Raw genomic sequence first — 22,838 nt, 5'->3', positions numbered from 1 at the left:
TCTCGTCCTTACCGTCCACAAGTCGACCTTTTCTTGTCCCGAGACTCTCTGGAATGTTTTTAGTTCTGGAATGCAGATGTGGTCGGGCAAAACAGGCAGTCGCGGGGTGAAAGCGCTATTCCCGAAAGAACCTCGGGAAGGTATGTCGACGCGCCACGTGAACGTCTGGAGAAGGGAAACAGTGACCTTGGCCGCACCCGACTCCTTTTCACACGCATTTCTGTTTGTCACATTTCACATCTCCATGTTACTTTTCCCCCGTTTTGCTGTCGCTTCGCGATGCGGTTCGCGGGAACAAGACCAGTTTGATGAACTGGCGATGGCTCTCCACCACTCACGAGCCCCAGAGGCCGTTTACCAGCAAAACTACTGAAACCGCCCAACGACCAGCGAGTCTAACCGCCACTACCTCTACCACGAGGCTACAAGTGTCTAGACTCCCATCATGCGGCACGTCCACGTTTTCTGGGGTCAATTTCGAACTGCTCAACTAGGCGAATTACCCGCGAACCGCTCGAACCTTGCACCTTCGTCCCTACAAGTGCTGCAACATCGCGAGGCTTTTGTCCCTAATCTGATCATCGCGCCCAATGGTATGTGTATACAGCGAGCCAGTAGGTCATGCAATCTCCAACGAGGATCCCCCTCTGCTAAGTGCAGCCGACCTAGATGCATCTTCGACGGTGAGCAAGGGGTATGGAAGCATGCGCATCTTGGTCGCGACAAAGATGCGCATGGCTATAAGTATATCACGGAATCCCGGGTTTGATACCTATTCGTACGACAATACATCTTGATCACACATACGATACCATGTCTTTCAAATCTCTCCTCCTATCTCTCCCCATCCTGTGGCGAGGTGCCACTGCACTACCAGCCGGACCTGGCTTTTGGGCCAATGGTTCATCCTATGTCTACTCCTCAGACGATATCCATGCCTCGGCTGCATACAACTTGATCGACACGTACGATGCCAGTAACTGGGTGAACAAGTTCGACGTTCAGGATATCGGTGATCCTACACGTATGTGCACTGGCAGAACGTTATGTCACTTGTGTCTAACAAACATCTAGATGGCTTCGTAGACTACGTTAACGGGCAACAAGCTCAACAGCTTGGTTTGCTCAAGACGCAAAACGGTCAAGTCTACATGGGTGTAGACTCTACAACGCACCTTGACCCCAACGGTCCTGGTCGGAAGAGTGTACGCGTGCAGAGCAAGACAGCCTACAACCGCGCGCTTGTGATTGCAGACTTTGCACACGTGCCCGGTAGTGCATGTGGCTCGTGGCCCGCCTTGTAAGTTCCTCACCTGCCTGTAATATCGCCTTCATGCTGTGCAAGACTAACGGTATACTTGCAGTTGGATGGTCGGTCCCAACTGGCCTAATCAAGGCGAGATCGACATCTACGAAGGTGTTCACAAGGCCCCCACCAACCAAGTCACCCTTCATACTTCACCTGGCTGCAACCCAGGGATCGGCTCAGGAGGTGAGACAGGAAGCCGCGGAGGCGGGGACTGCGGTGCCGGCGGCGGCTTCAACGGCTGCGGCATTTCCGCCAACAACCCCGTCACATACGGCTCACAATTCAACGCCAACGGCGGTGGTGTATACGCCACACTATGGACAGACGGTGGCATCAAAGTGTGGTACTTTGCTACCCGCGACATCCCAGCAAACATCCGGAGCGGAAACCCCGATCCCGGAACTTGGGGTACCCCGATCGCGAACTTCGGTGGAGGATGCGATTACAATGCCAAGTTCAGGGACTTGAACATCGTGTTCGACATTACCTTCTGTGGAGACTGGGCGGGTGGCGTTTGGGGCTCGAACTCATGCTCCCAGCTTAACCCTAGTTGCAACGCTTATGTGGCGAACCAGCCCCAGGCTTTTGGTGATGTAAGTCTTCCTCCTCTGGAGTTTGTGGAAGAAACAAACTAACATTGACTAGACGTACTGGCTCATCAACTCCATGAAGGTCTACAGCGTCTAAATCTCCACCAATCCGCCTCCTTTTCCCATTCTCCAGCTTTGCCTAGATGGCAACCCCATTCGTTCGATGCAAATACCTTTGCTTTCAACCACTTATTGCTTTGGAGGATCACGCACCTTGGACAGTCGCTCTATACCACTCTCGTCTTTATCAACTTTTTATTCTTGTAGATACCTATACCTACCTTCTATCAGATATCCCATAGTTTTTACTGCGCATCAATAGCTTGTTTCAACGCTTCAACTTCACCCTTCTGCCACTCGGTGACCTTGCCCTGCCACTTTTCTCCCTTGCCGCCTCCTTTGGCTGTGCTTACAACCTCCTTCACCTTCGCAGCCATCGTCTCGACCAAGTCAGGTTTGCCAAACACGACGATGGATCCAGAGCTCTTGACCTCGCCCGAAGACAAGACTACGACAGCCTCTCGCTCTTTGACAATTTCCTTGACTTCGAAGAGCACAAGGTTGATGAAGTCAAGACCATTTGTTGCACGATGCATAAAAGCTGTATCGTGGCTTTGTAGATAGTTCTTTATACGATCACCCTCGAACGCTGCTATCTCAGCTAGCAATTTCTTCTCCTTCTTCTGCCCTTCGGAAATTTGGTCGCTCATTCTCTGTACTTTTGCCGCAACATCCGCAGGCGCCGACCCGGATGACAAAGACACAGCGATGGAGCGAAGACCGTTGATAGACTCCGTAGCCATCTTGATCGCGCGATCTCCAGCCGTGAAGAAGAGTCTGCAGTTGGTGCCTCGTACCGACTGCATGTGGTGCAGCATTATGACATTGATGTGCGACGAGTTCTGCAAGTGTGTCCCACAGCAAGCGTTGTAGTCCATATCTCCAATCTTGATGAACCGGACGACACCCTTCTCTTTATCGTAGTCTTCAGGTAGGCTATCGCTTCCCTTGCCTTCTGGTGTTTCCACAGTGATCGGCATGCTCTCCCTAATCTTGGCATTGCAGTTCTTCTGGATAGTCTGGAGTTCTTCTTCCGATGGTTTCCGTGGTAGTTCTACGTAGTTCATTTCTCCGGGCTGACCCATGCTCCAGCCCAGCGTAGGCAGGTCCATGGAGTCCATGACAGCTGAGAGGAGATGTTGGCCAGTATGCTGTTGCATGAGGTCCCAGCGGCGGGCGAAATCGACGGTTTGACGGACTGGTGTTCCAGGCGCGAGGGGTGTGGGAGAAAAGTGGATGCAGCGGAGACCGTGACGTTGTATACTTCTTATCGGTACTTCCTCCTTCTTTTCGTCTTTCAGTGTTGTGAGAATACCATAGTCTGTATGTTGGCCACCACCTTCCGGGAATAACACTGAGTCCGCAAGCTCGATAAGCCATGTCTTTTCGGACGCTGCATCTCCGTTTGCAAGACCTTTGGTGGGGTCTGTGGACTTCTTCGTTTTCGACTTGCCATTCTGTTGTGAGGACTTTGGCGGCACGTATTCTTCGCAGGATACTACCTCCGTCTCGAGTGTTTGGAGATAAGAATTCTTTTGGCATTGCAAAGTGCCAACAATGGCGGGAGTAGGGGCTGCAGTCACACCCATAGTGACGAAGCTGTAAGATCGATATGTGGGTTGAGGACGTTGGATGGACGATGGAATATGACTCGACGTCAAGAGCCCTCTGGAGCGAAAGATAGAGAAGCCGAGGGAAATAGTGCGTTTAGTCAGAGCATTGACTACAGACATGGGACGTCACTACTTGAAGGGCTTCCACTATGTATGATTCCGCCAAGATACAAGTTAGATGTTTGAATTTCTCTTCTGACTGCATCGTCGTCAACCAACATGAAGAAGATGCGGATGGAGATAGAGTGGCTGGGTTGGGACTAGACTACAATGGGACTAGTGTCTTCCCATCCGATCAACGCGCTCCAGTGCTTACCAGGTGCCCGCCACGATACCGCTCTGCACTGTACATCATCGCGTCGCGCGACGAACACGGCCTTCGAAACATGGTCCCTACTTCTTGGCGTATTCATGGCGACAGTGAACGCGATGGGAACGATGGCGGGGCTCGCACACCCATCGCTTCACGGTTTAGAAGCGATGATGACGTACTTGAAGCCAAAAGTCGCGAAGCTTTCGAAAGGCTTTCTTGATCACTACTAATGAACAGACTGCTGACCTCCCTCTTTACAATGTCGCGACCGAAGAAGCCCACGCATGCAGCCGTAACGCAATTCGTCGAGACGTTCCTACCGCCGAAGGAAAACGATGTCCAGCGACTCTACCACACACCGCGAAACCCTCGATACGACCCTGAGACCGCCGTGGTTGAACAGATTGTATTGAGTGTTACCCCTACACCAGGGGTATACTCGTTGATCGGCTACCCACTAGACGAGAGCACCATTGGCGCAACGACGCTCCTCCCGAGAATATACCCCCGGCCGCCGCGAACACTATGCTTTCTGCACCGGCCTTTCCAACTCGACAGGCGCAGCGTGCGCAAAGGAACACTTGTACTTTCGAGCCATACATCTTTCGACGAAGTCCTCACTGTTGGGTGGAACACGGTGCTGGCGGAGCGCCTGGGCATGGCGACGGCGGACTGCCTCTGCGTGCAAGGCTACAAAGGAGATCCAGAGAGAAAGATTGGAATTATCGGCTGGGCCTCTAAATCTCTGGATGCAGTTCTGAGCCAAGTACAGGATGAGTTTGGAGCATCGGAGCTCGCGTACGAAGGATCCTCGGACGAGATACGCATCATTGCGATCATGAACGCGTTCAACGAGGACGAGGTGCATCGTGTGTTGGCAATGGCTCAGGAGCGCGGGTGGATAATGGAGGGTGAAGACGGTGGCCACTTGCTTTACCTGACCGGTCAACCCAGAGTCAGTGGCATGGAAGCAGCCAAAGCGCTGGGCATGTCAGTAGCCTGCGTAGGACATCGACAAGGGGAAGATTGGGGCATTCGCTTCCTCGGCCAAGAGCTTAGGAAAGCGTTCCCTGGTGCGCGTGTGGAAGAAGTGTATGAGGAGGAGATACCCGTTGTAAGAGAGAAGAAAGTGCCTGTAACACAAGATACCGCGCCGCAATGAGTCACCTGGCAGATAGTCCGAACGACTTGTCAACCGGTCTCCACTGCCTCTTACCTTACATTCCGGTCTCTTACCACCAGTGCTACCCTCATGCCATTTCCGTTCAAACGGGGGAGTCGCGGTGAGGCGCACCTTCCCATCTTTAAAGACAGCTGTAGCCTCGCGTGCTCCAACTCCCACGTCTCGAGCCACTTCTTCCACCATTTCCCCCACGCTGTTACTTTGTTCCCAATCGTTTGAATTAACCTCATTGATTCCCCTGGGTTTTGGCACTGCAACTGCAGCTTCTCAGGATGCCCTTTCCTTACTTTGACAACATCAGCACGGACTTCACCGGTGTATGGACAAGCCCACGAAAGCGAAAGGCCTCATCGTCCGAGCAAGAGGTTTTGGAATTGCCTCCATCGAAGCGCAAGTCGAGCGCGGCATCATGTCCTCACTCCATGACCATTATCCGAGCTACCAGGCAACTGTCCGCAGAGAAGGCGCATTGTTCAATCTGTCTCGAAGGCTACCTCAGCACCCCCGACGGCCGCGAAAAGGTGATACCAGTCAAGATCGGGTGTTCTCATATCTTCTGCCGGGAATGTATTGAGACGCACCTCTCCTCGAGTACGAAGTGTCCACTACCATGGTGCGATACGCACCTTCCCTTACGACCAGATGCGTGCGAGTTATGCGCAGCATGGGCGAGAGAGAATGTGGGTGCTGGATCACTTGTAGTGACAGTACGTGCTAGAGAGATGCTCGGTAGTATCAAGGATGCCCTTCGACAGCTCGCTCAAGATGACGACGCCTATACACTACCAAAGCAAGCAGAGAAACGACTCTTCGCTCATGTTCGCACCACCCTGAAGCGATACGAATGGCAGTTCCATACTGGCATCGATCTTGCTGAGCTGCTCGACCCCTTCCTGCTTGCCATCAACATCGAGGATGCGCGCCATCACTATGGCCCAGAGCTGAGCGCGCCCAAACTCGAGCATACCCAATTCCCACCCCGCGAACACGATCCTGACGATTACTCACCCGACGAAGAACCCTGGATTGCAGCATTCTTCAGGCAATGGGCGCTGGACTATGAGAAGGAGAACGGAGAGATAAAGGATGGCTGGGGCGTCTGGTCGATGAAAGCAGATGATGAGGCAAGTTGGGAATGGCCATACAAGCGGATACAGGCACACAAGACTGGCAGTGATGGGAATATTGAATACCTTGTCAAATGGGTAGGGCAGCGTCACTTGGCGTCTTGGGTCAAGAGGGAGCAGCTGGTTGCTGAGGCTCGCGACATCTACGACAAGGTGCATGGGGTATCTCATCGCTTAGAGGTGATTGGGGGGCGTGATTGAGGTTCTCCTTCCAGCTCTGGTTGTGGGATGACATCCACATGACGGATAGCGAGTGGTGTGTTTGATAAACATTCTGCACTTTTATCGTTTTCAACGTCTTGACTACCATATCGATCAAAATTGGGCACGACGGAAACTGTGTCGCACTTTATGCTTACAAAAGAGCCATATTATACGAACGCCTGCTACATGCTCTGTGTAGAAATCTCCGCATGCTTATGTACTCTTCATACACACGGTTTCGATGCTGTGTAGGCGGCAGCCAGCACCAACTCTAATATGCTCTAGTGTCGTGTTACCCTGTGATGACGTGGTTTTGACTAGTAACAAGGTTTACTTTTCCATCTAGGCTCCTTGCTCAATGTACTCGAGTCATTGTGCGGCTACGCGCATGTCGTTCCTTCCAGCCGTGAGTCGCTGTCGTCTAGGAAGGATCGTTGAGAAGTTACACAGCCTGTCAAATCTTTGGGTTCTCCATCGTGGAATCGAGCTCAGAATCCCAGGGTCTAGTGTACCAACGTAGCGGATTGGCCGTCTTCTTGAACATCTACGAATCCCTCAGTCTGCAAGACTTCTGCTGAGTACACGGCGTCGTAAATACGACGTATATCGGACTAGCATTATAATTGTGTCGACTCAAGAGCGCGCTGAGGGTGTCTAGCCTCCGATTGGAAAACAATGACGACGGTGCTAGAGGCCGAGAAGCAACGTTTCGGCACAGTCTACTACTACTGCATCTATTCCAGCCCGTTCTTTTCGGCACAGTCCGATGCACTACCGGAACGTCTTCGACTACTACATTCACGCTTTCCAAATAATTTCTTGGGTTCAGCCTCACCGATCATCCGATATGAAGACACCTAGACGGGCCTGCTAAGCTAACAGCGCCTCTAATATTGAGCATACGACTCTTGATTTGTCGACCGGCATTCCCTGCGCTAATTTGTTTTGGCGACCGTGCTTGAACGTTGATGAGATACCTCTGCAAGCCTCGTCAAGGAAAAGGTTACGGCGCCCTTGCACTCCGAAAATCGCGTGTCGCACATTGACCTTTGCTATTTGCCGTTGCTGCCTGTGGTCTCCAGAGGTGCCCAACGGCTTTTCGTCTCGAGTTTCAGCCCATCTTCTCATCTCGGATCCCGCCCCGCACCCGGCCGTCGCCTGGTTTCTCCTTCAGGGCTGCTACCCGTTTCACCCACAGGAACGCCTCCAGCTTTCGAGTGCTGCAGCTGCACCGACGGCGCTCGACGTTAGAGACGCCCAACATTGTTCCCTTGCTAGCGACCTGCAGGCACCTGAGACTGACGATTTACGCCAAGCCTCTAGGCTGCATCCGGGATAGAGCGCTCCACAGAACCTCGCTCAGGCTTGCTGTCATCTCTGTATCGCGCGGGCCCTGAAGTTCAGCAAGACGACGCGTTGTCTTCCTTCTCTGCATACGTCTACCCTTCCCCTGGGTCTCATCTTCCCCGCTCCTAAGTGTGGCCTCCTAAGTGTGGCGCTCACCCTCAAGTAAGACCTGTCTTCCTTTTATAAGCTTGCACCCCTCACTCTCTTTCGTCTCGACAACTTTCAGCCACTGCTGCGTGCAGCCAATATCAACATGTATCCCAATCCTCTGCCTGCAAAAGCTGGATTTTTTTCCTTGTCATACTATAAGGCGCATTCGTACCACCGTAGCAAGTCGCACTACCTGCAGCAACATCCTCATCCCTCATGTGTAAACATGGCTTTCCCATCTGGGTCAGTGAGATTTGCTGGTAGCCCGGCCCTGCTGGTAACATGGGAATATTTCAAAAATCTGGCGATTCCTCCTCTTTCAGCATTACTTTCTCGGATCTTGCAGACCGAACGCTAACATGGCATTACCTTTAGGCCTTTCTTACCCATCCATCGGTTCTAGTACCGAACCATTGGGTGACACCTCTTCGTTTTGGAAAAAGTCTAGAAGATTACATATCAAGCAAATCTTGTCGAAGAAGAGAAGACCTGTCGACTCCACGGGCTTTGCTTCCAGCGCATATCGCAGGATCCAATCGGAAAACACATCCGAATCCGGTGGTCCTCCGGCCTTGTCGCACGTGCCCATTGTCTATGATCAGATTGTAACACCCGAGAGTCCTTGTACGAATATTGATTATAGCCCTTCGCGATCGAGTGGCAGTCCTAGCCTCGCTGGCTCTCCATTGCCAAGCGACAAACCCTCCAGCGAATCCAGCGTTTCGCCTCGTCATGTGGAGATTGTGATACCAGATTGGGCTATACTTCTACAAAGAGTCTCACCGTCTTCTATCGATCCCATTTTCGATCTTGGTGGATTTCAGCGCGCACCTACTTCTCTACATATCCCGACCAGGATGGCTAGCCGGACCAACACCCTGAACTCTCAGACATCGGCACCCTATTTATCGAGTCGAAACAACAGCCAGACCAGCTTGCATCATGAAGACGGCCAAGATGGAACATCGTCGACCCGGACGCCTGGTATCTCTCAGTCACCAGCCATGCTTGCAGGCCTTGCGACACCAACGAGTTCAACCGCGGGGTTGTCGGGCTTAGTCTGCAATGTACATCGCACAACAGGCAGGGAACCGCACCCGCTCGTAGGCGCCACCACCACAATATTAGGCGACAAGCTGTATGTTTTCGGCGGCCGTCGACTTTCCAGAACAAGACCGCAGCTTACATCGGACCTGTACGAGCTTGATCTTGTCAAGCGCCACTGGACAAAAGTCGACGCCAAAGGTGACATCCCGCCTCCTCGGTATTTCCACAGTGTTTGTCCGCTTGGCGACACGAAGCTAGTTTGTTATGGAGGCATGTCACCTGTAAGCTCGTCTTCTAATCAAGCAACTTCCGTGATACAAGGTGCTCCCGCCGATGCACAGCCCGAGGTGGTGGTCATGTCAGATGTTCACATCTATGATGCGCCGACAAAGACTTGGATGCACGTTTCTACAAGCGAATCTCCACAGGGTCGCTATGCACACTGCGCGACCATACTTCCTAGCTCGGCCGTTTTCAGTTCGACTGGAGCTGCGGTGACAGCCATACGACACAATCCACCTTCATCGAATCCAAACCAAGGTTCCCTGGGAGTGCAGTTGGATGGCGAGGGCGGTGCAGAAATGCTTGTTGTGGGTGGTCAGGACAGCGCCAATCACTACATTGAACAAATCAGCGTATTCAACCTCCGGAGTCTGAAGTGGACGGAAACGAGCACATTAGGCAGAAGTTGTGGCGCATACCGAAGCGTAGTCGCGCCCCTCACTAGCATTGACCCGAACGATATTGGTGGAGGAACACGACAGGGCAGTGAAGCAAGAACACCGGAGGAACGGATTCCGAACAAGACTGGCGAGTCATCGATGCTCATTTATTCAAACTACAATTTCCTGGACGTCAAGCTCGAACTACAAGTGCGGCACCCCGATGGTACGCTTTCCGAGAAGCCAATGCACGGCAATTTCTCGCCGCCAGGTCTCCGCTTCCCGAACGGTGGTGTTATCAACAACCACTTTGTAGTGAGCGGCACATTTCTGACATCGTCGAAACAAGAATATGCGCTTTGGGCTCTTGATTTGCGAACGCTGAGTTGGGGACGAATCGAAGCCGGTGGCAACATTTTCAGCCAGGGAAGCTGGAACAGAGGTGTGCTCTGGAACCGTCGGAATTGTTTCGTCATTCTTGGCAACCGCAAGAGGAGCTTGGTCGAAGACTATAATCATCGGCGCATCAATTTCTCGAACATGTGCGTTGTTGAGCTAGAAGCATTCGGGCTCTATGACAACCCACGCAAGGTGACGCCTGCGTCAGGGTTCAATTCTGTCAGCGCACCGCCACAACATGATAGACTTGATATGCTTGCTGGTGGCCGCACACTGCTACCCGCAGCGACCGAGCTAGGTCAAATGGCGTTGGGTATGAAGGAACTTGCCGACATGGATTTCCTCGCTTTACATGGCGAGCGCATACCCGTTAACTCCCACATCATTGCTCGACGCTGGGGTCCTTATTTCAACCAATTACTCCGCGAGAGTGCTCAAAGCGCGGAGAAAGAAAACGCTGAGGCGGCGACTTTACGGCCCACTGCCACAATGCATCCCTCGAGAAACTCAAGCATCACTATTACACCTTCTATCCGAACGAACTACTCAACAGCCACAACGCTTACCGCCAACACTATAACACCGTCAGAGGCTACAGCTGTATCAGCGAACTCATACTCCTCATTAAGCCCACCAGAACCTTCATCACACTCACCATCACAACGGCCTCGAACCTTATTCCTACCTCACACTCATCTCACACTTCAAGCGCTTATACATTTCTTATACACATCATCACTACCACCACATAACTCCGCCTTATGCTCACCGCAGATTCTCTGCTCTCTCCTTCAATTAGCGCGACCGTACCATATTGATGGTCTGTTGGAAGCGATTATCGAACGACTTCACGTCCTATTGGATAACAGGAATACCGCGGCCATCTTCAATGCTGCGGCCATGGCGGCTGGCGGTGGCTCCGGTATTGCTTTCAAGGGCGTCAACGGTGTATCAGGCACGAACGGGACCACAAATGGCTTCTCCAACTCAGTTTCGAGCAACAACAGCACAGTCGCGGACGTCGAACGAAGTCTGGATGCCGGTCTACGCGCACTCCGTGTCAAAACAGACGTAGATCGAAATCACGACGATGAGGTCAGTTCAGCGGCGTCTGAATCTACGTCGGCCTCGGCCTCCGATAGCGGTTTTGGGGATGGAAGTGGCATTGAAGACAGAGAAACCTGGAATGGTGAAATGAGCGCAGTGGTTGGGCTCCAAAAGCGAGGTCTGCGGGGCCTGATGGAGGGTCGCAGAATTAGGGAAATGGGGAGAGGGAGAGATAGAAGCAGGGACGATGGTGGTTCTATAGGCAATGGCGATGGGGTAGGCCTTGGCCTACAAGGCGCTTGATCGATATGATGAGAGAAGAGGGGGAGGCAAGAATGGTCATCTACATCGCGAGAGGGGGTTGGTAGAGACTGGAGTTAGTTGCTTCTTCGATGGGAAATTTTCATGATGATATGGGTGATTTAGGATCGTGATAGAGATGAATCAATATGATAAGTACTATGGTATCTATACTTCTGTTCCGACGTCATTTCAGTTCCCCATTACGTCGTTCTTAAAGACTTCTCCTCGGCTCGATGGCGCGCCGGCTTTTCATACATCATATGCGTAGCCGCAGCCATCTGGAAGGACTGATAAAGAACGGGTCCCAGTCTTTCTGCCTTGATGGTTTTTAAGCTGTCGTCCTGGTACTGGTACTGGTATACCTGGAAAGGTCCTAGTTGGGAAGAAAGATCTTCGTGTCCCAACAGCCGATATCGTTGGGTTCGAAGACTCCTTGTGAACTTCGATATTTTCGAGGAGCAGAGTGTGTACTGTACTCTGCTCAATTTGAGTAGTAGCAACGCGATGCGCTGGGCAAGCCACGACATTAGAAGAGTGCCTCTCAGTCGTTTTCCAAACATAAACGGACGTCCCCGTTCGTGTTTCTCCAGCTCTCTCAGTGGCCCACCCTAGCAGCCTCAGGTACCCTCGGCATATAAGGCGGTGGCGCTTCAGATGAACATCTCCCATCCCAGCTCTCCGCCTTCCCGCCAATCACCCTTCCGGACGGTAACCGCACTGTCGCTATCCCATCTTCACTCCTCAACACCCTTAGCCCGCTTCCCGGTCCGCCGTTCATGCGCAAAGCACGTTCTTGGTCGTGTCTTCGACTCCGGCTACGCACGTAGACTAGGCTGAGGACGACGCCGACGAAAGCGCCAACGAAGATGATGATGATGAGAAGGACGGTGCGGTGAGTGTTGCAGGAGGAGTCGTAGGTTGTTTCGCAGTATTCTGAGCGTTTTTGGTGGTGTGGGGACGATTTGAGAACTGATGAGTGGAGGGAGTGTGGTGCCATTATTTATGTGGGTGTCGAAAGTATGTAGATGTGTGTAGCATGTAAATGATATACCAGATGCAGACCGTATACACACAGTAGGTACAATCGAATCTCTCGTGCGTAAAAGTCCTTGGTATGAACAAAACACCCCAAAGCGCGAACCCACACCCTACATATCCCTTTTCCCACTCCCCCTCTCCCGGTCAATCACCTCCCTCCACATACACAACTAACAACAAACCACCATCTCGGCCTGAAGGCGCAGCAAGCAGCCTCACACGACTTGTCAATCTGCCAGGTTCCTGCTTACATTTGGTACCGCGCCTCAATAAATCTGAGAAGAGACATTTTTGCGCCGTGACTTGCCTCAGGCGTCTAATCGCGGTTTCAGCATGGGCGTTCTTTCGTTGGTTGCTGGCTTTGCGGATGGGTGGTTGCATGCACTGCCCCGCGGCGTTGGGCCTTGGAGGCAGCCTCACCGGGCAGTTTCTAGCGCGTGTACGAGCGAGGCGCTGTGGGTAGGCATGCGCGCAGCGTAGGCTTTCAGTGACATTGTTGTTCTGATGGGCGAGCACAATGGGGGTATTTTGGTGGATGAAAGGCGTTGTTGGAACAATGCACTGCGTGCACTGCGGGAGGCAGCTGCGACCGGCTTGCCTGCAGTCCGCGACACTATCCTTTCGAGCGCACAGCGGCTGGCTTTCTGGTGACCTTCACGCAGCGCGCACATGTCTTTGTTGTTTCCGCCCGCGGCGTTGCTCTACTTCAGAGTTGCTTATCAACTTCCGTTCTCAACTTTGGACGTTTCAACTGCACTGTGAAGGTTGTTGGGCGGCGCTTCGCGACACAGAACTGTGCCATACTGGGGGGCTTAGCTGTGCCTTCTTCGCGCAACATGTGCCTGGATGTTAGGCATCGTGTAATCGTGTGATTGCGCAATTGTGCCTAGGCGGCCTACAAGGCGGTTGCTGAGCGATCAGGCCCAGGGCGGTTCATCACAGAAGGCAGGGCAGGGAGGGCGCAGTTGGCGAGGCTGCCGCAAGTTGAGTCAACACGTTGCTTTCGGCATGCAGATGACCAGAACGGTAAGTGAACGCAAACAATGTGGAATGAGAGCACGTAGCGTTGCTTCTTTTGCTTTCACCCTCAATCTGTTTCTTGCACGACCGCGTGTTGGACATGCATGGCCTTCAGGCTCTCTCAGACCATTAGAGAAAGCCATCACAGCCTTCTCAGAGTCTATATGCAGATAATTCATGATTGCGTCTGCAGCCAAATCCATAAGGTAATGAGCTCATATAGTAACATACAATGTCATCTCGATAGCTACCTCAGCGAACTAGTGTTGTCCGAAACCGCGTTGACTGACTTGGACTGTGCACTCATACGCGTGTGTCAAACTTCACGCGCACCATGGACCTTTATGTCCCGAACCCGAACTGGACACTCTCGCCTCGAGGCCGAGCACCCAACTGGCTCAGGGTCCACGCCACGCTGGTCGACATGGGTGACGTTCCAAAAAGTTCACTTGGAATCCCCCGCGGGGACCTTTCGGTATCCCCGATTAGGCAATCCACAGAAGATGCCGGGAGGCTTCCCCGCAAACAGAGCATCGCGGTCTTCCACAATCGTCCATGCATGCCGTGGAGGAAGACAGTCCGAGGCCAGACCTATACCAAGAGAGTCCGGTGATCAGACTTCCGCCTGGAGCCGGTTTAAAAGTCCACAATGGCCCCGGCTTGCGTGGAGTTGACGAACCGATCTCGCATTTCTTGTTTTGTATAAATACCCTTCCGCGAGCGACGTTGTTTACGCATACTTTGATCTTCAGTTCTGTTTCGTCTCTTTTCGTATATCGCTGATATTCAATGATCCAAACCATGCCTGCTACCCAAGGACTTCCAGAGTTTAGCCTAGCGGGAAAGGTGGTGCTGGTGTCGGGTGCTGCTCGAGGACTCGGTTTGACACAAGCCGAAGCGTTGCTGCAAGCTGGCGCACGAGGTATGCATCTCCACATGTCAAGAGCGACCGGAGGATATCAAACTGACACGCGCCTGCAGTGTACGCACTTGACAGACTCGAAGAACCCTCAGCAGACTTTGCGCCAATCGCCGAGAAAGCAAAGAAAGAATACGGAACCTCGCTCGAGTACCGCCAAATAGATGTTCGGGATGTGAAGAAGCTCCACGAGATTGTGGAGGAAATTGCCAACAAGGAGGGCAGACTGGACGGGTTGATCGCTGCTGCCGGTATTCAGCAAGAAACCACTGCGCTGGAGTACACAGCTGAAGACGCGAACCGCATGTTCGAGGTCAACATCACCGGTGTAATGATGACTGCGCAAGCAGCTGCGAAGCAGATGATCAAGTTTGGAACTGGAGGAAGTATCGTGCTCATCGCCAGCATGTCCGGTACTGTCGCAAACAGGGTATGATGGTCCCAACTCTTTACCGTTTCTCACACTAACCACGTCAACAGGGTCTCATCTGCTCAGCATACAACGCGTCCAAAGCTGGTGTAATACAACTCGCTCGCAACCTCGCATCGGAATGGGGCGAGCACAACATCCGCGTCAACACAATCTCGCCAGGATACATTGTGACGGCAATGGTGGAGGAGCTCTTCAAGAAGTACCCAGAGCGAAGAGATACATGGCCAACGCAGAACATGCTGGGTCGTCTGTCAAAGCCGGAGGAATACCGTGGTGCAGCAGTCTTCCTTTTGAGCGATGCGAGTTCATTCATGACTGGCGCAGACCTTAGGATGGATGGTGGCCATGCTGCGTGGTAGAGTAGATAGTTAATTGCTAATACGAAGTACAATGTCCAAAGCCCTGTTGCTTTGGGAATATGTGAAGGTGTTCTGTCCAATACGGAGCTTCGGAAGTCGGTGGGATGATGCTGAGTAAGCCGCGTGGCCGCGATTGTCGCAATGTGGGCAGGAGGGCCAGGGACGTTCGCTGTCGCCAGAGCGCGGTTGGTCGTTCTTTCTGCGCCATGAAGACTTCAAACGGGTGACAACAGCACGACTGGTAGGGGAACACCTGCCATGTGCTACTCAACGCCTATTCCATCATATTTACACCGCGGCGTAACCAGCTACCGCCTGTCCAAGACCAAGCATCGTTACGAGCATGACGGCGTCTACGCCCTCCACCCTATCCCGCTCTAGGAACGCTATATTGTTCCTCGCCGGCGTATCCGCTGCATACGCGACATATCTCATCGTCACCAACGTCCAGAGCCCCGGCGCAGGCGATGGCCTCCAGCGCAGCAATGCGGTCCGTAGACGGCGCCCACGCGACCAGCCATCGGCACCCTCACTCCCGCTGAACGAACGAGACATACCATTTCTAGGCCTATACGACCTACTCGGTTACCAAGTTCCGCTTGACCCTCGCAACCTGGGCACGCCGAGCGAATTACGCGACACGATCCTGCGCGCGCAGCCACACGCCGACAATGAAACGATAGAGCGTCTCACCGAGAGCTTCTACAACGAGTTCCTCGACCGCTTACTAGTCGTACTCTACCCAGACCGCGCTCTGTCCCCGTCGCAGGCAGATGATGTCCGTGTCTGGCTGCAACATCGCAACCCCGATAACGCAGGAGTGCATCGTGCTGCAGTAACCCGCGCTGCGGCAAGGCATGCGCAGATATTCCCTCCTGGCGATAATTTTGCTCTCGATGACGCCGAGAGCGTCGCAGCTACCGACCTGTCGTTGGGAAGCGACGAGGACCCGGATGACGCTATCGATCCCGAAGGCCAAACCCTCCAGCGCACGTTATACCACATTGCGGAGGATCGCGCAAGACTGGAGGGCGTCATACATCGTGGCATAACATGCAATGGATGTGACGAGAAGCCCATCCGCGGAACCAGGTGGCACTGCGCCAACTGCCCGGACTTCGACCTGTGCTCCAACTGCGAAGCAACCAACTCGCATTACAAGAACCACATCTTCTACAAGGTCCGCGTACCTGCGCCATATCTGAGCCTACAGAAACAGGAGCCGCTCTACCCCGGCAAGCCTCACATGATGAGCCCCTCGATCGACCCAGCCCTCAAGAGACGCCTCGTAGCCGAGACCAAGATGGAAGCAGAGGAGATTGAGGCACTGTGGGACCAGTTCACTTGTCTCGCAGGCTCCGAGTGGGCGGGTGATGCAACTGGGGTAGGATGGGCCATCGATCGACGCGACTTCAACCACGCTTTCATCCCTCGCTACAACGGCTTCGTCGCCGCACCGAACCTCGTCTACGATCGCATCTTCGCATACTATGACACGGACAAGAATGGTCTCATCGGGTTTGATGAGTGGGTCAAGGGTCTGGACGGCATGCACGACTCTGATGTGAATGTCAAGGCCAGAATAGTCTTCAACGGATACGACATCGATGAAGATGGCTACATATCGCGCAAGGACGTACTACGCATATTCAGGGCATACTACGCCATCGAGAAGGAGGCTACACGAAACTACATCTCAGAGCTGCAGGACGAAGTGACTGTGCGAACAGCTTTGGATACGATACGCTCTAGCCAGCCACTTGGCTCTGCTTTTACGCCCCGTAATATGGCTGCCTCGAACGCAAACAACCCCCGCCTGCGGCACAAGCGGGAAGAAGACGCGATTACGACTCCACCCCTGTTTGAGCACAATAGCGATGTGGCAGACCGTGCTGAGATGATAGGGACCGCAGGTATCCTTCACGTCGCATCCACCTATATACCGCAAACGCCAGGGGAACAACAGGCAGACATCGTCACTCGGAGATGGGCCCGCAGGCAATACTACATCGACGAAGAAGAAGGTTTAACGCGGCCCGAAGGGTTTGAGGAATCAGATCCTGATGAACCAGAGACTGCCGATGGGGTGAATGGAACGACTGAAGCCGCAGACACAAATGGAGACTTAGCCCGGAACAGGAGCTCGCGGTCATCTTCAAGGGTCCGCTTCCAGGACGATGTGGAGATGGATACACGCTCTAACGCCTCATCATCCAGACCTGTCGGCGAGCGTTGGGGTGGCTATGAGATACCTGAGCCCGAACAAGATCTTGGCAAAGAGGTACTATATCAGGTTACGCAGCAGGCTTTTAACGAATTGCTTAATCCGCTTTTCCTTGAGAAAGAAGACATGGCTATGGACGCACATGAGATGCGCAGCGAGCGTCGCGCAAAGGCAGCCGCTATCGACGAGCTGACTATGCACCACTTCACAGAGAGTAAGGCTGCTGTCGAAGCCATTGTTCACGTCGGTGCCTTTCGATACTCCAAGTGCATCATCGACAAATTCTGTCGGGCCCTTAACCATGTACGCCCTATCAAAAGCCTATTCCGCAACGGTACCGACGATACGCCATGTACTCAAGAAGAAGCGTGCGGGGTGGTCGAAGAACTTTACGACAGGGTGGAGGCGAAAGTGCTCCAATCCGTGAAGGTTTCCAGGCCCACAAATGTTGACAACATGACGACGTGGAACACTTTGTTGATCAGGTCACGGCTTCGATCAGAGGTTGTCGATGCTACCATGGAGTGTATAGACAACAAAGGCTGGCTGATACCACCACTCGTGAATGAGAGTCTGCCTAGTATTCACAGGGATCCTACCATGCCTCAATTCCGGCCGAACTCGTCCAATCTTCCATCTGCAGCGACTTTGCAGACTACCTCGAACAGCTCTTCAAATAGTAGTGTCATTTCCGACACTGACACATCCTCGATAACCTCGGGCGAAGATATTATGAATCGTTGTTTCTTCATCGCGGCAGGCCACGATGGCCTGGAACGTTATCCGGGGCAAAGATCCGTTGGCGAAACTGAGCCCCTGATACCTGATGGTATGGACTCTTCTGTAGGGGCTCCTCCGCCTGACTCTTCGGTGCAACAGCAAGACAAAGAAGATGATCCCTACACGATCAATTGGCGATGGTACACCGACAATCCAGAGTTCTACTATCTCTTCGCTCAAGACTCTGACGGCGTGGACACATTCCTTTGCGCTCATAACCCGATCAATCATTCCGCGAGTCCACACGATCCTGAGGCGAATCAACTTAAGCCGTTGCAGCGCTCGATTCGACAGCTCGCTATGAACCCGAAGTCTAACTTACATCTCATAATGCTAGCGAGTCTTGAGGCTGTTGAGCAAGAGATTGACGAACGAAAAGGAAGCGGGCTGGTCAACTTCGAGGAGTTTTTGGAGCATATGAGGCAGGGCAGACTGAAGTTCCTTGAGGCTTGGATGGAATGGGTAAGCATGTGAACTCGTGAGCAGGAAGATGGGCGTCCTGCTATGTCCACTTCACTCAGACTTCATATGCTTAAAGGGGATCTTGCAATTCAGACACGCCTCGGCCATCATTCAGCTCACTGTGCTGACGATTACATCTAGCCTAAGGCACTAGCGATTCTCGGATTTGACTGACATCGCTTGTGTAGTTTCTACATTTAGCGAGTCTCTCATTACGATTTCACAGCTTGGCTTGCGACTGAGGTGTTAGTCTGGTGCCGATTCTATTTGGTCAAGGTGGCACTATGACGAGGGATATACATATCCACGTGAGGAGGAGACAAAGAAGAACAAGCAGGCGCCAGTAGCTCTAGAAGTAGAGCCATTTAGGCCCCCGAAATACCCAGACCTTAGGTCTACAAAATGGATGCACCACCAGTCCCGATGTTTTGTCCCGGCTGCTACTCCGACATGTTTCATTCGCTTCGCTTACCTTAGTCTTCGACCTCAGCTGTATGCAAGCTCGCCCACCAAGCCTCATGCAACACTGGATATCAAGTTCCACATTGAGCCCGATACAGCGTTAAGCCACAATCCGTAACTGGAAGTGTTCCGTCTCTACCGTGGCGATAGTAAGCGACCAGCCGATGCACCGCCTAGCGATGACGTCCACCCGAGCTTCTCCATGGGTGATCCTTCTCTAGCTCACGAGCTTCCAGCTGTAGAAGACCGTGTGGATCTGGCAAGGTAGTGGGTGGGATATGGTATCCTTCTTAGGCCATATTATTGATTTCATGTCGAGGCTGCAGAAAGGAGAGATGGACTCAGCGAGCCGGCTATTCCAACCCTATGATACGAAGCCAATGTTCTCAAGCCTAGCGTTGGCGTTCGAGGTACTCTAGCGGCATGCGTCAGTAGTGATCACTCAAGAGTATATAAAGTCTCCCATTAACACACGTAATATGCTTCTACTCACGAAAGTGTTCAACACGCCGCGACACCGAACTCATAGTCGAGCCATACAGCCATCATGAAACCCTCAACCTTTTTCACCTTAACTATCTTCACACTTGCTGCTGCCTCATCCTTCCCTAGCCCCGAGACACTGGCTACCAGCGACATCTGGATTGGTCTGAACTTGAACAAATGTCTCGTCAACGCCGAAGTCATTCCCCAGGCCAAGTAAGTACCAGTACCAACTACACCAGTCTTTCCTAGCATCTCCACTGCCTTGATACATCCGTTTAACAACCACACACAGTCTCGCAGCACAAAAGGTCGTAGCCAAAGAAGTCATCGCCGCCTACAACGCCTGGGACATCGAGCGTATCCTCGGCTACCGAACTCCAGACTGCAAGCAAAACATCCTACCCGCCAGCTTGAACCGCACAGCCATGACCAACGACGAGTACCGCGTATTCTTCAAACGAATCGAGCCTTTGTACAAGAACTTCACGGTACACACCATCCTCATATCCCAATAACACACCAACGCAGCCAGACAACTGACCAACATAACTACAGGCTAGAGTCCTACAAGAAACGCACGACCCCGAGGCACATACCTGCATCATACACGCGCGTAGTACGGCGACGACTGCGATTGGGCCGTATGGGAATGAGTACGCGCTTATCTTGACGTTTACGGAAGATGGTACGAAGGTTAGGTATTTCGATGAGTTTGTGGATTCGGCGTATACGCTGGATTATGGGAAGAGGTTGACTGCTGCGTTGGCGAATGGGACGGGGACTAGTCTTTAGGTTGTGGATATGATATGGGGTTTCTTTGTGGGGAATAGGTTTCACGGTATATGAGAACATATAGCAGTGGTGACAGTGCATCGTTTGAGCGATAGGTGGTCATAATGTTCGTCTCTATTGTCTATATGTTTGGGCAGAGCCCTTTCCCCATGCACGTGCCGCGCTGGTATAGCGACGGTACTCCTAGTAGTGGTGGTCACTTGTCTACTGTATTTCCTCGGCAACGATACATGGACATCGTTCTGCGTTCGCGCAGAATGACTCCAGTGGGCCTCTTGTGCTGACTCTGGGACGACCATAAGAGGTGCAAGTCCCTAGTCTTTGCCATTCTTCTTGTATACATGTAGACCGCCGATGCATGTCGTAATGATAGTTTGTTGTTCTGTATCCAAGAAGGCAGCCTCAAGGTGCAATGTGAGGTATTGCTTGCTCCTTCAAACTCAGGTTACGACTTCTGTCGGTGTCCGTAGTTTCCTCGCTCCATCTTCCTGTCGGTGTACGAGGTCGTGTGATACGTGCCTCGGCGTCCATCTCTTCAAAGTCTTCTGGCTGTGCCGGCTCGCTTATGACCTTGGTTGTAGTGACCAGCTTGATATCCTTTGTACCGAACCCACAAAGATCGTCTGAGCTTTCACTTCCTGACGGTAGTGTTATCCTACTCTTCGATCGTCCTCTCCTTGTATGTGCGTTCGTCGCTTCGATTGTGCATTCGCCTCCAAAGCGCTTGGGCTTCTCAATCCAGAACGCAGCGAAGGTGTCCATGACGTCGTCGTCAGAGGGTGGCTCATCGGAGAATATCATGATGCGTCGTGTGCATGCATATAGAAGTACATCTAGCCAACCGTTTGATGTGATCATCGCTCCTGATAAGCAAAGGCGAGCAAGCGAGGGTGGGTTGCCGGACATGGACGCCATTCGGGCGGAGGCTAGGGGGATAGTGCATACGACATAGACGAGCGGGTATACGACCATGAGGTTTGCGATGGAACGTACGCGCTTGGCTTCTTCAGTCGTGTAGTAGCCAGAGCGGATTCGGATCGACAGCATCGCATAGATAATGGCGTATATCAGGACGTTTCCGAATTCACTGCAACAAGTGTTAGAGTGGTAGCATATCTCTGGGATTCAGAAACTTACAACGCAAAAATCCAAATGTAGTGGGTCCATAACCGCAAGTCTTCTAGGTCGTGGTGGATCCAACACCATACTCCGGATCGTACGTAGATGCTTTGCCCATGCATACCAAGGCCAATTGAAGATACCCCCAAAATGAAGGCCCATAGGAGAAAGATGCAGATGTAGAAACTCCGTGGCTTCAGGCGGAAGTCCAAGATGACGGAGGCGAAAGTGTGCAATCCGATAACAAAGCACCAAACTCCACTTCCCAGGTCACCTGTGGAGACCAGCCAGCCCTGCGCAAAACATATTGGATTGGTGACTTCGACGGATCCCAGGCGTAGCCATTCAACGTTGAGTAAGAAGGCAAGCGCCTGTTGGATGTCCGCCCAGAGGAGGTTGAATATCAGGATGACGAATTGGTTGCTTCGTTTGGACCGTAGTTGCCAGGATACCAGTTTATAGGTGAGTAAAAAAAGCAGTGCTACTGATGCGAAGAAGCTGATGAATCCCAAAGCGACAACTGAGCGTAACCACGGATGAATATGCGCCGGTAGTACGAACGAGGCCGATTCGACGTCCAGGGGTTCCCGAATGGTCATTGCGATTGACGAACGATTGATCCTGCAACGTTTCGAAGGGTATATAGGGTACACCTAAAAAGAAAGAGGCCTCCGGCTGTCCAAAACTAACATGTCGAACCTAAAGTCAAAAATATATCGTAGGCGAAGTAAAGTAAAAATATGGCGTTTGACCGAGCACCAGCGCAGGCACAGAGAGACACTACCCTGGGGGCAAGCGGCGATGATGTACAGTCGGCTTTAGGGCCCCAGCTTGCTGAGAGATGCCATGAACCCACGACAAGGAGTATCGTAATCTACAGATCCACTATAAGCTGGGGAGAAGAGACGCGATGACCCCGGTCCCCACCCATCAACGCTAGCGTCGCTCGTGGCATCCACATGGTCCTAGCCGCAGCGTGGGAAGGTGCTTGCTAGCCCACAAGCGTTGCAGCGGGTTATATGCGAAACGTAGCAGGAGATATTCCCGGCGCGTGGGGATGCTCTAGAAGGCAGTGGCTTCAATCTTGCGCCCGCCGTTATGTCGTCTTTTGCTTCGTGGTTCCTGCGCAACACGGTGGTGGTCTGTGAAGCAACTCACCCGAAAGTCAACAACAGCTGAACCTCCCACCTGGGATGAGGGGAACAGAGCGTCATCTGACAGGCGTGCAATCATGCATACCACCGACCCAAAGACCGACCTGCGGCACGGCCGGCATTACTGTATTTCGAGTGTCGAAAAGTCTCGGCACCACTGAAGAGGGTCAGTGGCTTCGGCTGGGCCACGAGGAGCTCTTCCTTCGGTTAATGTGAAGGTCAAACCTCAGATCGTG

General features: G+C 52.6%; 9 protein-coding genes across 9 annotated transcripts; 7 read left to right on the top strand and 2 right to left on the bottom strand.

Moving 5' to 3' along the window:
• Nucleotides 1-813: 813 nt before the first annotated feature.
• Nucleotides 814-1,996, top strand: J4E92_005010 (uncharacterized protein; the record flags this gene model as incomplete). The annotated part of the gene is made up of 4 exons (XM_051496394.1): nt 814-1,024; nt 1,075-1,300; nt 1,365-1,902; nt 1,955-1,996. 4 exons carry the CDS (start codon nt 814-816, stop codon nt 1,994-1,996), a joined length of 1,017 nt encoding a protein of 338 aa, XP_051353114.1.
• A 208-nt stretch (nt 1,997-2,204) lies between these two features.
• On the bottom strand, nt 2,205-3,548 carry J4E92_005009 (uncharacterized protein; the record flags this gene model as incomplete). Its single annotated transcript, XM_051496393.1, has 1 exon — nt 2,205-3,548. One exon carries the CDS (start codon nt 3,546-3,548, stop codon nt 2,205-2,207), a length of 1,344 nt encoding a protein of 447 aa, XP_051353113.1.
• A 596-nt stretch (nt 3,549-4,144) lies between these two features.
• On the top strand, nt 4,145-5,047 carry J4E92_005008 (uncharacterized protein; the record flags this gene model as incomplete). The annotated part of the gene is made up of 1 exon (XM_051496392.1): nt 4,145-5,047. The coding sequence occupies one exon, from the start codon at nt 4,145-4,147 to the stop codon at nt 5,045-5,047; it is 903 nt and encodes a 300-aa protein (XP_051353112.1).
• A 663-nt stretch (nt 5,048-5,710) lies between these two features.
• J4E92_005007 (uncharacterized protein) lies at nt 5,711-6,396 on the top strand (the record flags this gene model as incomplete). The annotated part of the gene is given in 2 exon segments (XM_051496391.1): nt 5,711-5,714; nt 5,732-6,396. 2 exon segments carry the CDS (start codon nt 5,711-5,713, stop codon nt 6,394-6,396), a joined length of 669 nt encoding a protein of 222 aa, XP_051353111.1.
• Nucleotides 6,397-9,764: 3,368 nt separating this feature from the next.
• Nucleotides 9,765-11,354, top strand: J4E92_005006 (uncharacterized protein; the record flags this gene model as incomplete). Its single annotated transcript, XM_051496390.1, has 1 exon — nt 9,765-11,354. The coding sequence occupies one exon, from the start codon at nt 9,765-9,767 to the stop codon at nt 11,352-11,354; it is 1,590 nt and encodes a 529-aa protein (XP_051353110.1).
• A 2,859-nt stretch (nt 11,355-14,213) lies between these two features.
• J4E92_005005 (uncharacterized protein) lies at nt 14,214-15,123 on the top strand (the record flags this gene model as incomplete). The annotated part of the gene is made up of 3 exons (XM_051496389.1): nt 14,214-14,334; nt 14,394-14,761; nt 14,812-15,123. The coding sequence occupies 3 exons, from the start codon at nt 14,214-14,216 to the stop codon at nt 15,121-15,123; spliced, it is 801 nt and encodes a 266-aa protein (XP_051353109.1).
• Nucleotides 15,124-15,466: 343 nt separating this feature from the next.
• On the top strand, nt 15,467-18,601 carry J4E92_005004 (uncharacterized protein; the record flags this gene model as incomplete). The annotated part of the gene is made up of 1 exon (XM_051496388.1): nt 15,467-18,601. One exon carries the CDS (start codon nt 15,467-15,469, stop codon nt 18,599-18,601), a length of 3,135 nt encoding a protein of 1,044 aa, XP_051353108.1.
• Nucleotides 18,602-19,598: 997 nt separating this feature from the next.
• J4E92_005003 (uncharacterized protein) lies at nt 19,599-20,052 on the top strand (the record flags this gene model as incomplete). Its single annotated transcript, XM_051496387.1, has 2 exons — nt 19,599-19,750; nt 19,830-20,052. The coding sequence occupies 2 exons, from the start codon at nt 19,599-19,601 to the stop codon at nt 20,050-20,052; spliced, it is 375 nt and encodes a 124-aa protein (XP_051353107.1).
• A 679-nt stretch (nt 20,053-20,731) lies between these two features.
• On the bottom strand, nt 20,732-22,047 carry J4E92_005002 (uncharacterized protein; the record flags this gene model as incomplete). The annotated part of the gene is made up of 2 exons (XM_051496386.1): nt 20,732-21,416; nt 21,467-22,047. The coding sequence occupies 2 exons, from the start codon at nt 22,045-22,047 to the stop codon at nt 20,732-20,734; spliced, it is 1,266 nt and encodes a 421-aa protein (XP_051353106.1).
• Nucleotides 22,048-22,838: the final 791 nt, after the last annotated feature.

This window comes from Alternaria infectoria (genome assembly GCF_024043175.1).
Source record: "Alternaria infectoria strain BMP 0036 chromosome Unknown scaffold_7, whole genome shotgun sequence".
In the NCBI taxonomy this organism is placed as follows: Eukaryota; Fungi; Ascomycota; class Dothideomycetes; order Pleosporales; family Pleosporaceae; genus Alternaria; species Alternaria infectoria.
The sequence above is the reverse complement of the archived record's forward strand: the minus strand, read 5'-3'. Positions and strand labels throughout refer to the sequence as shown.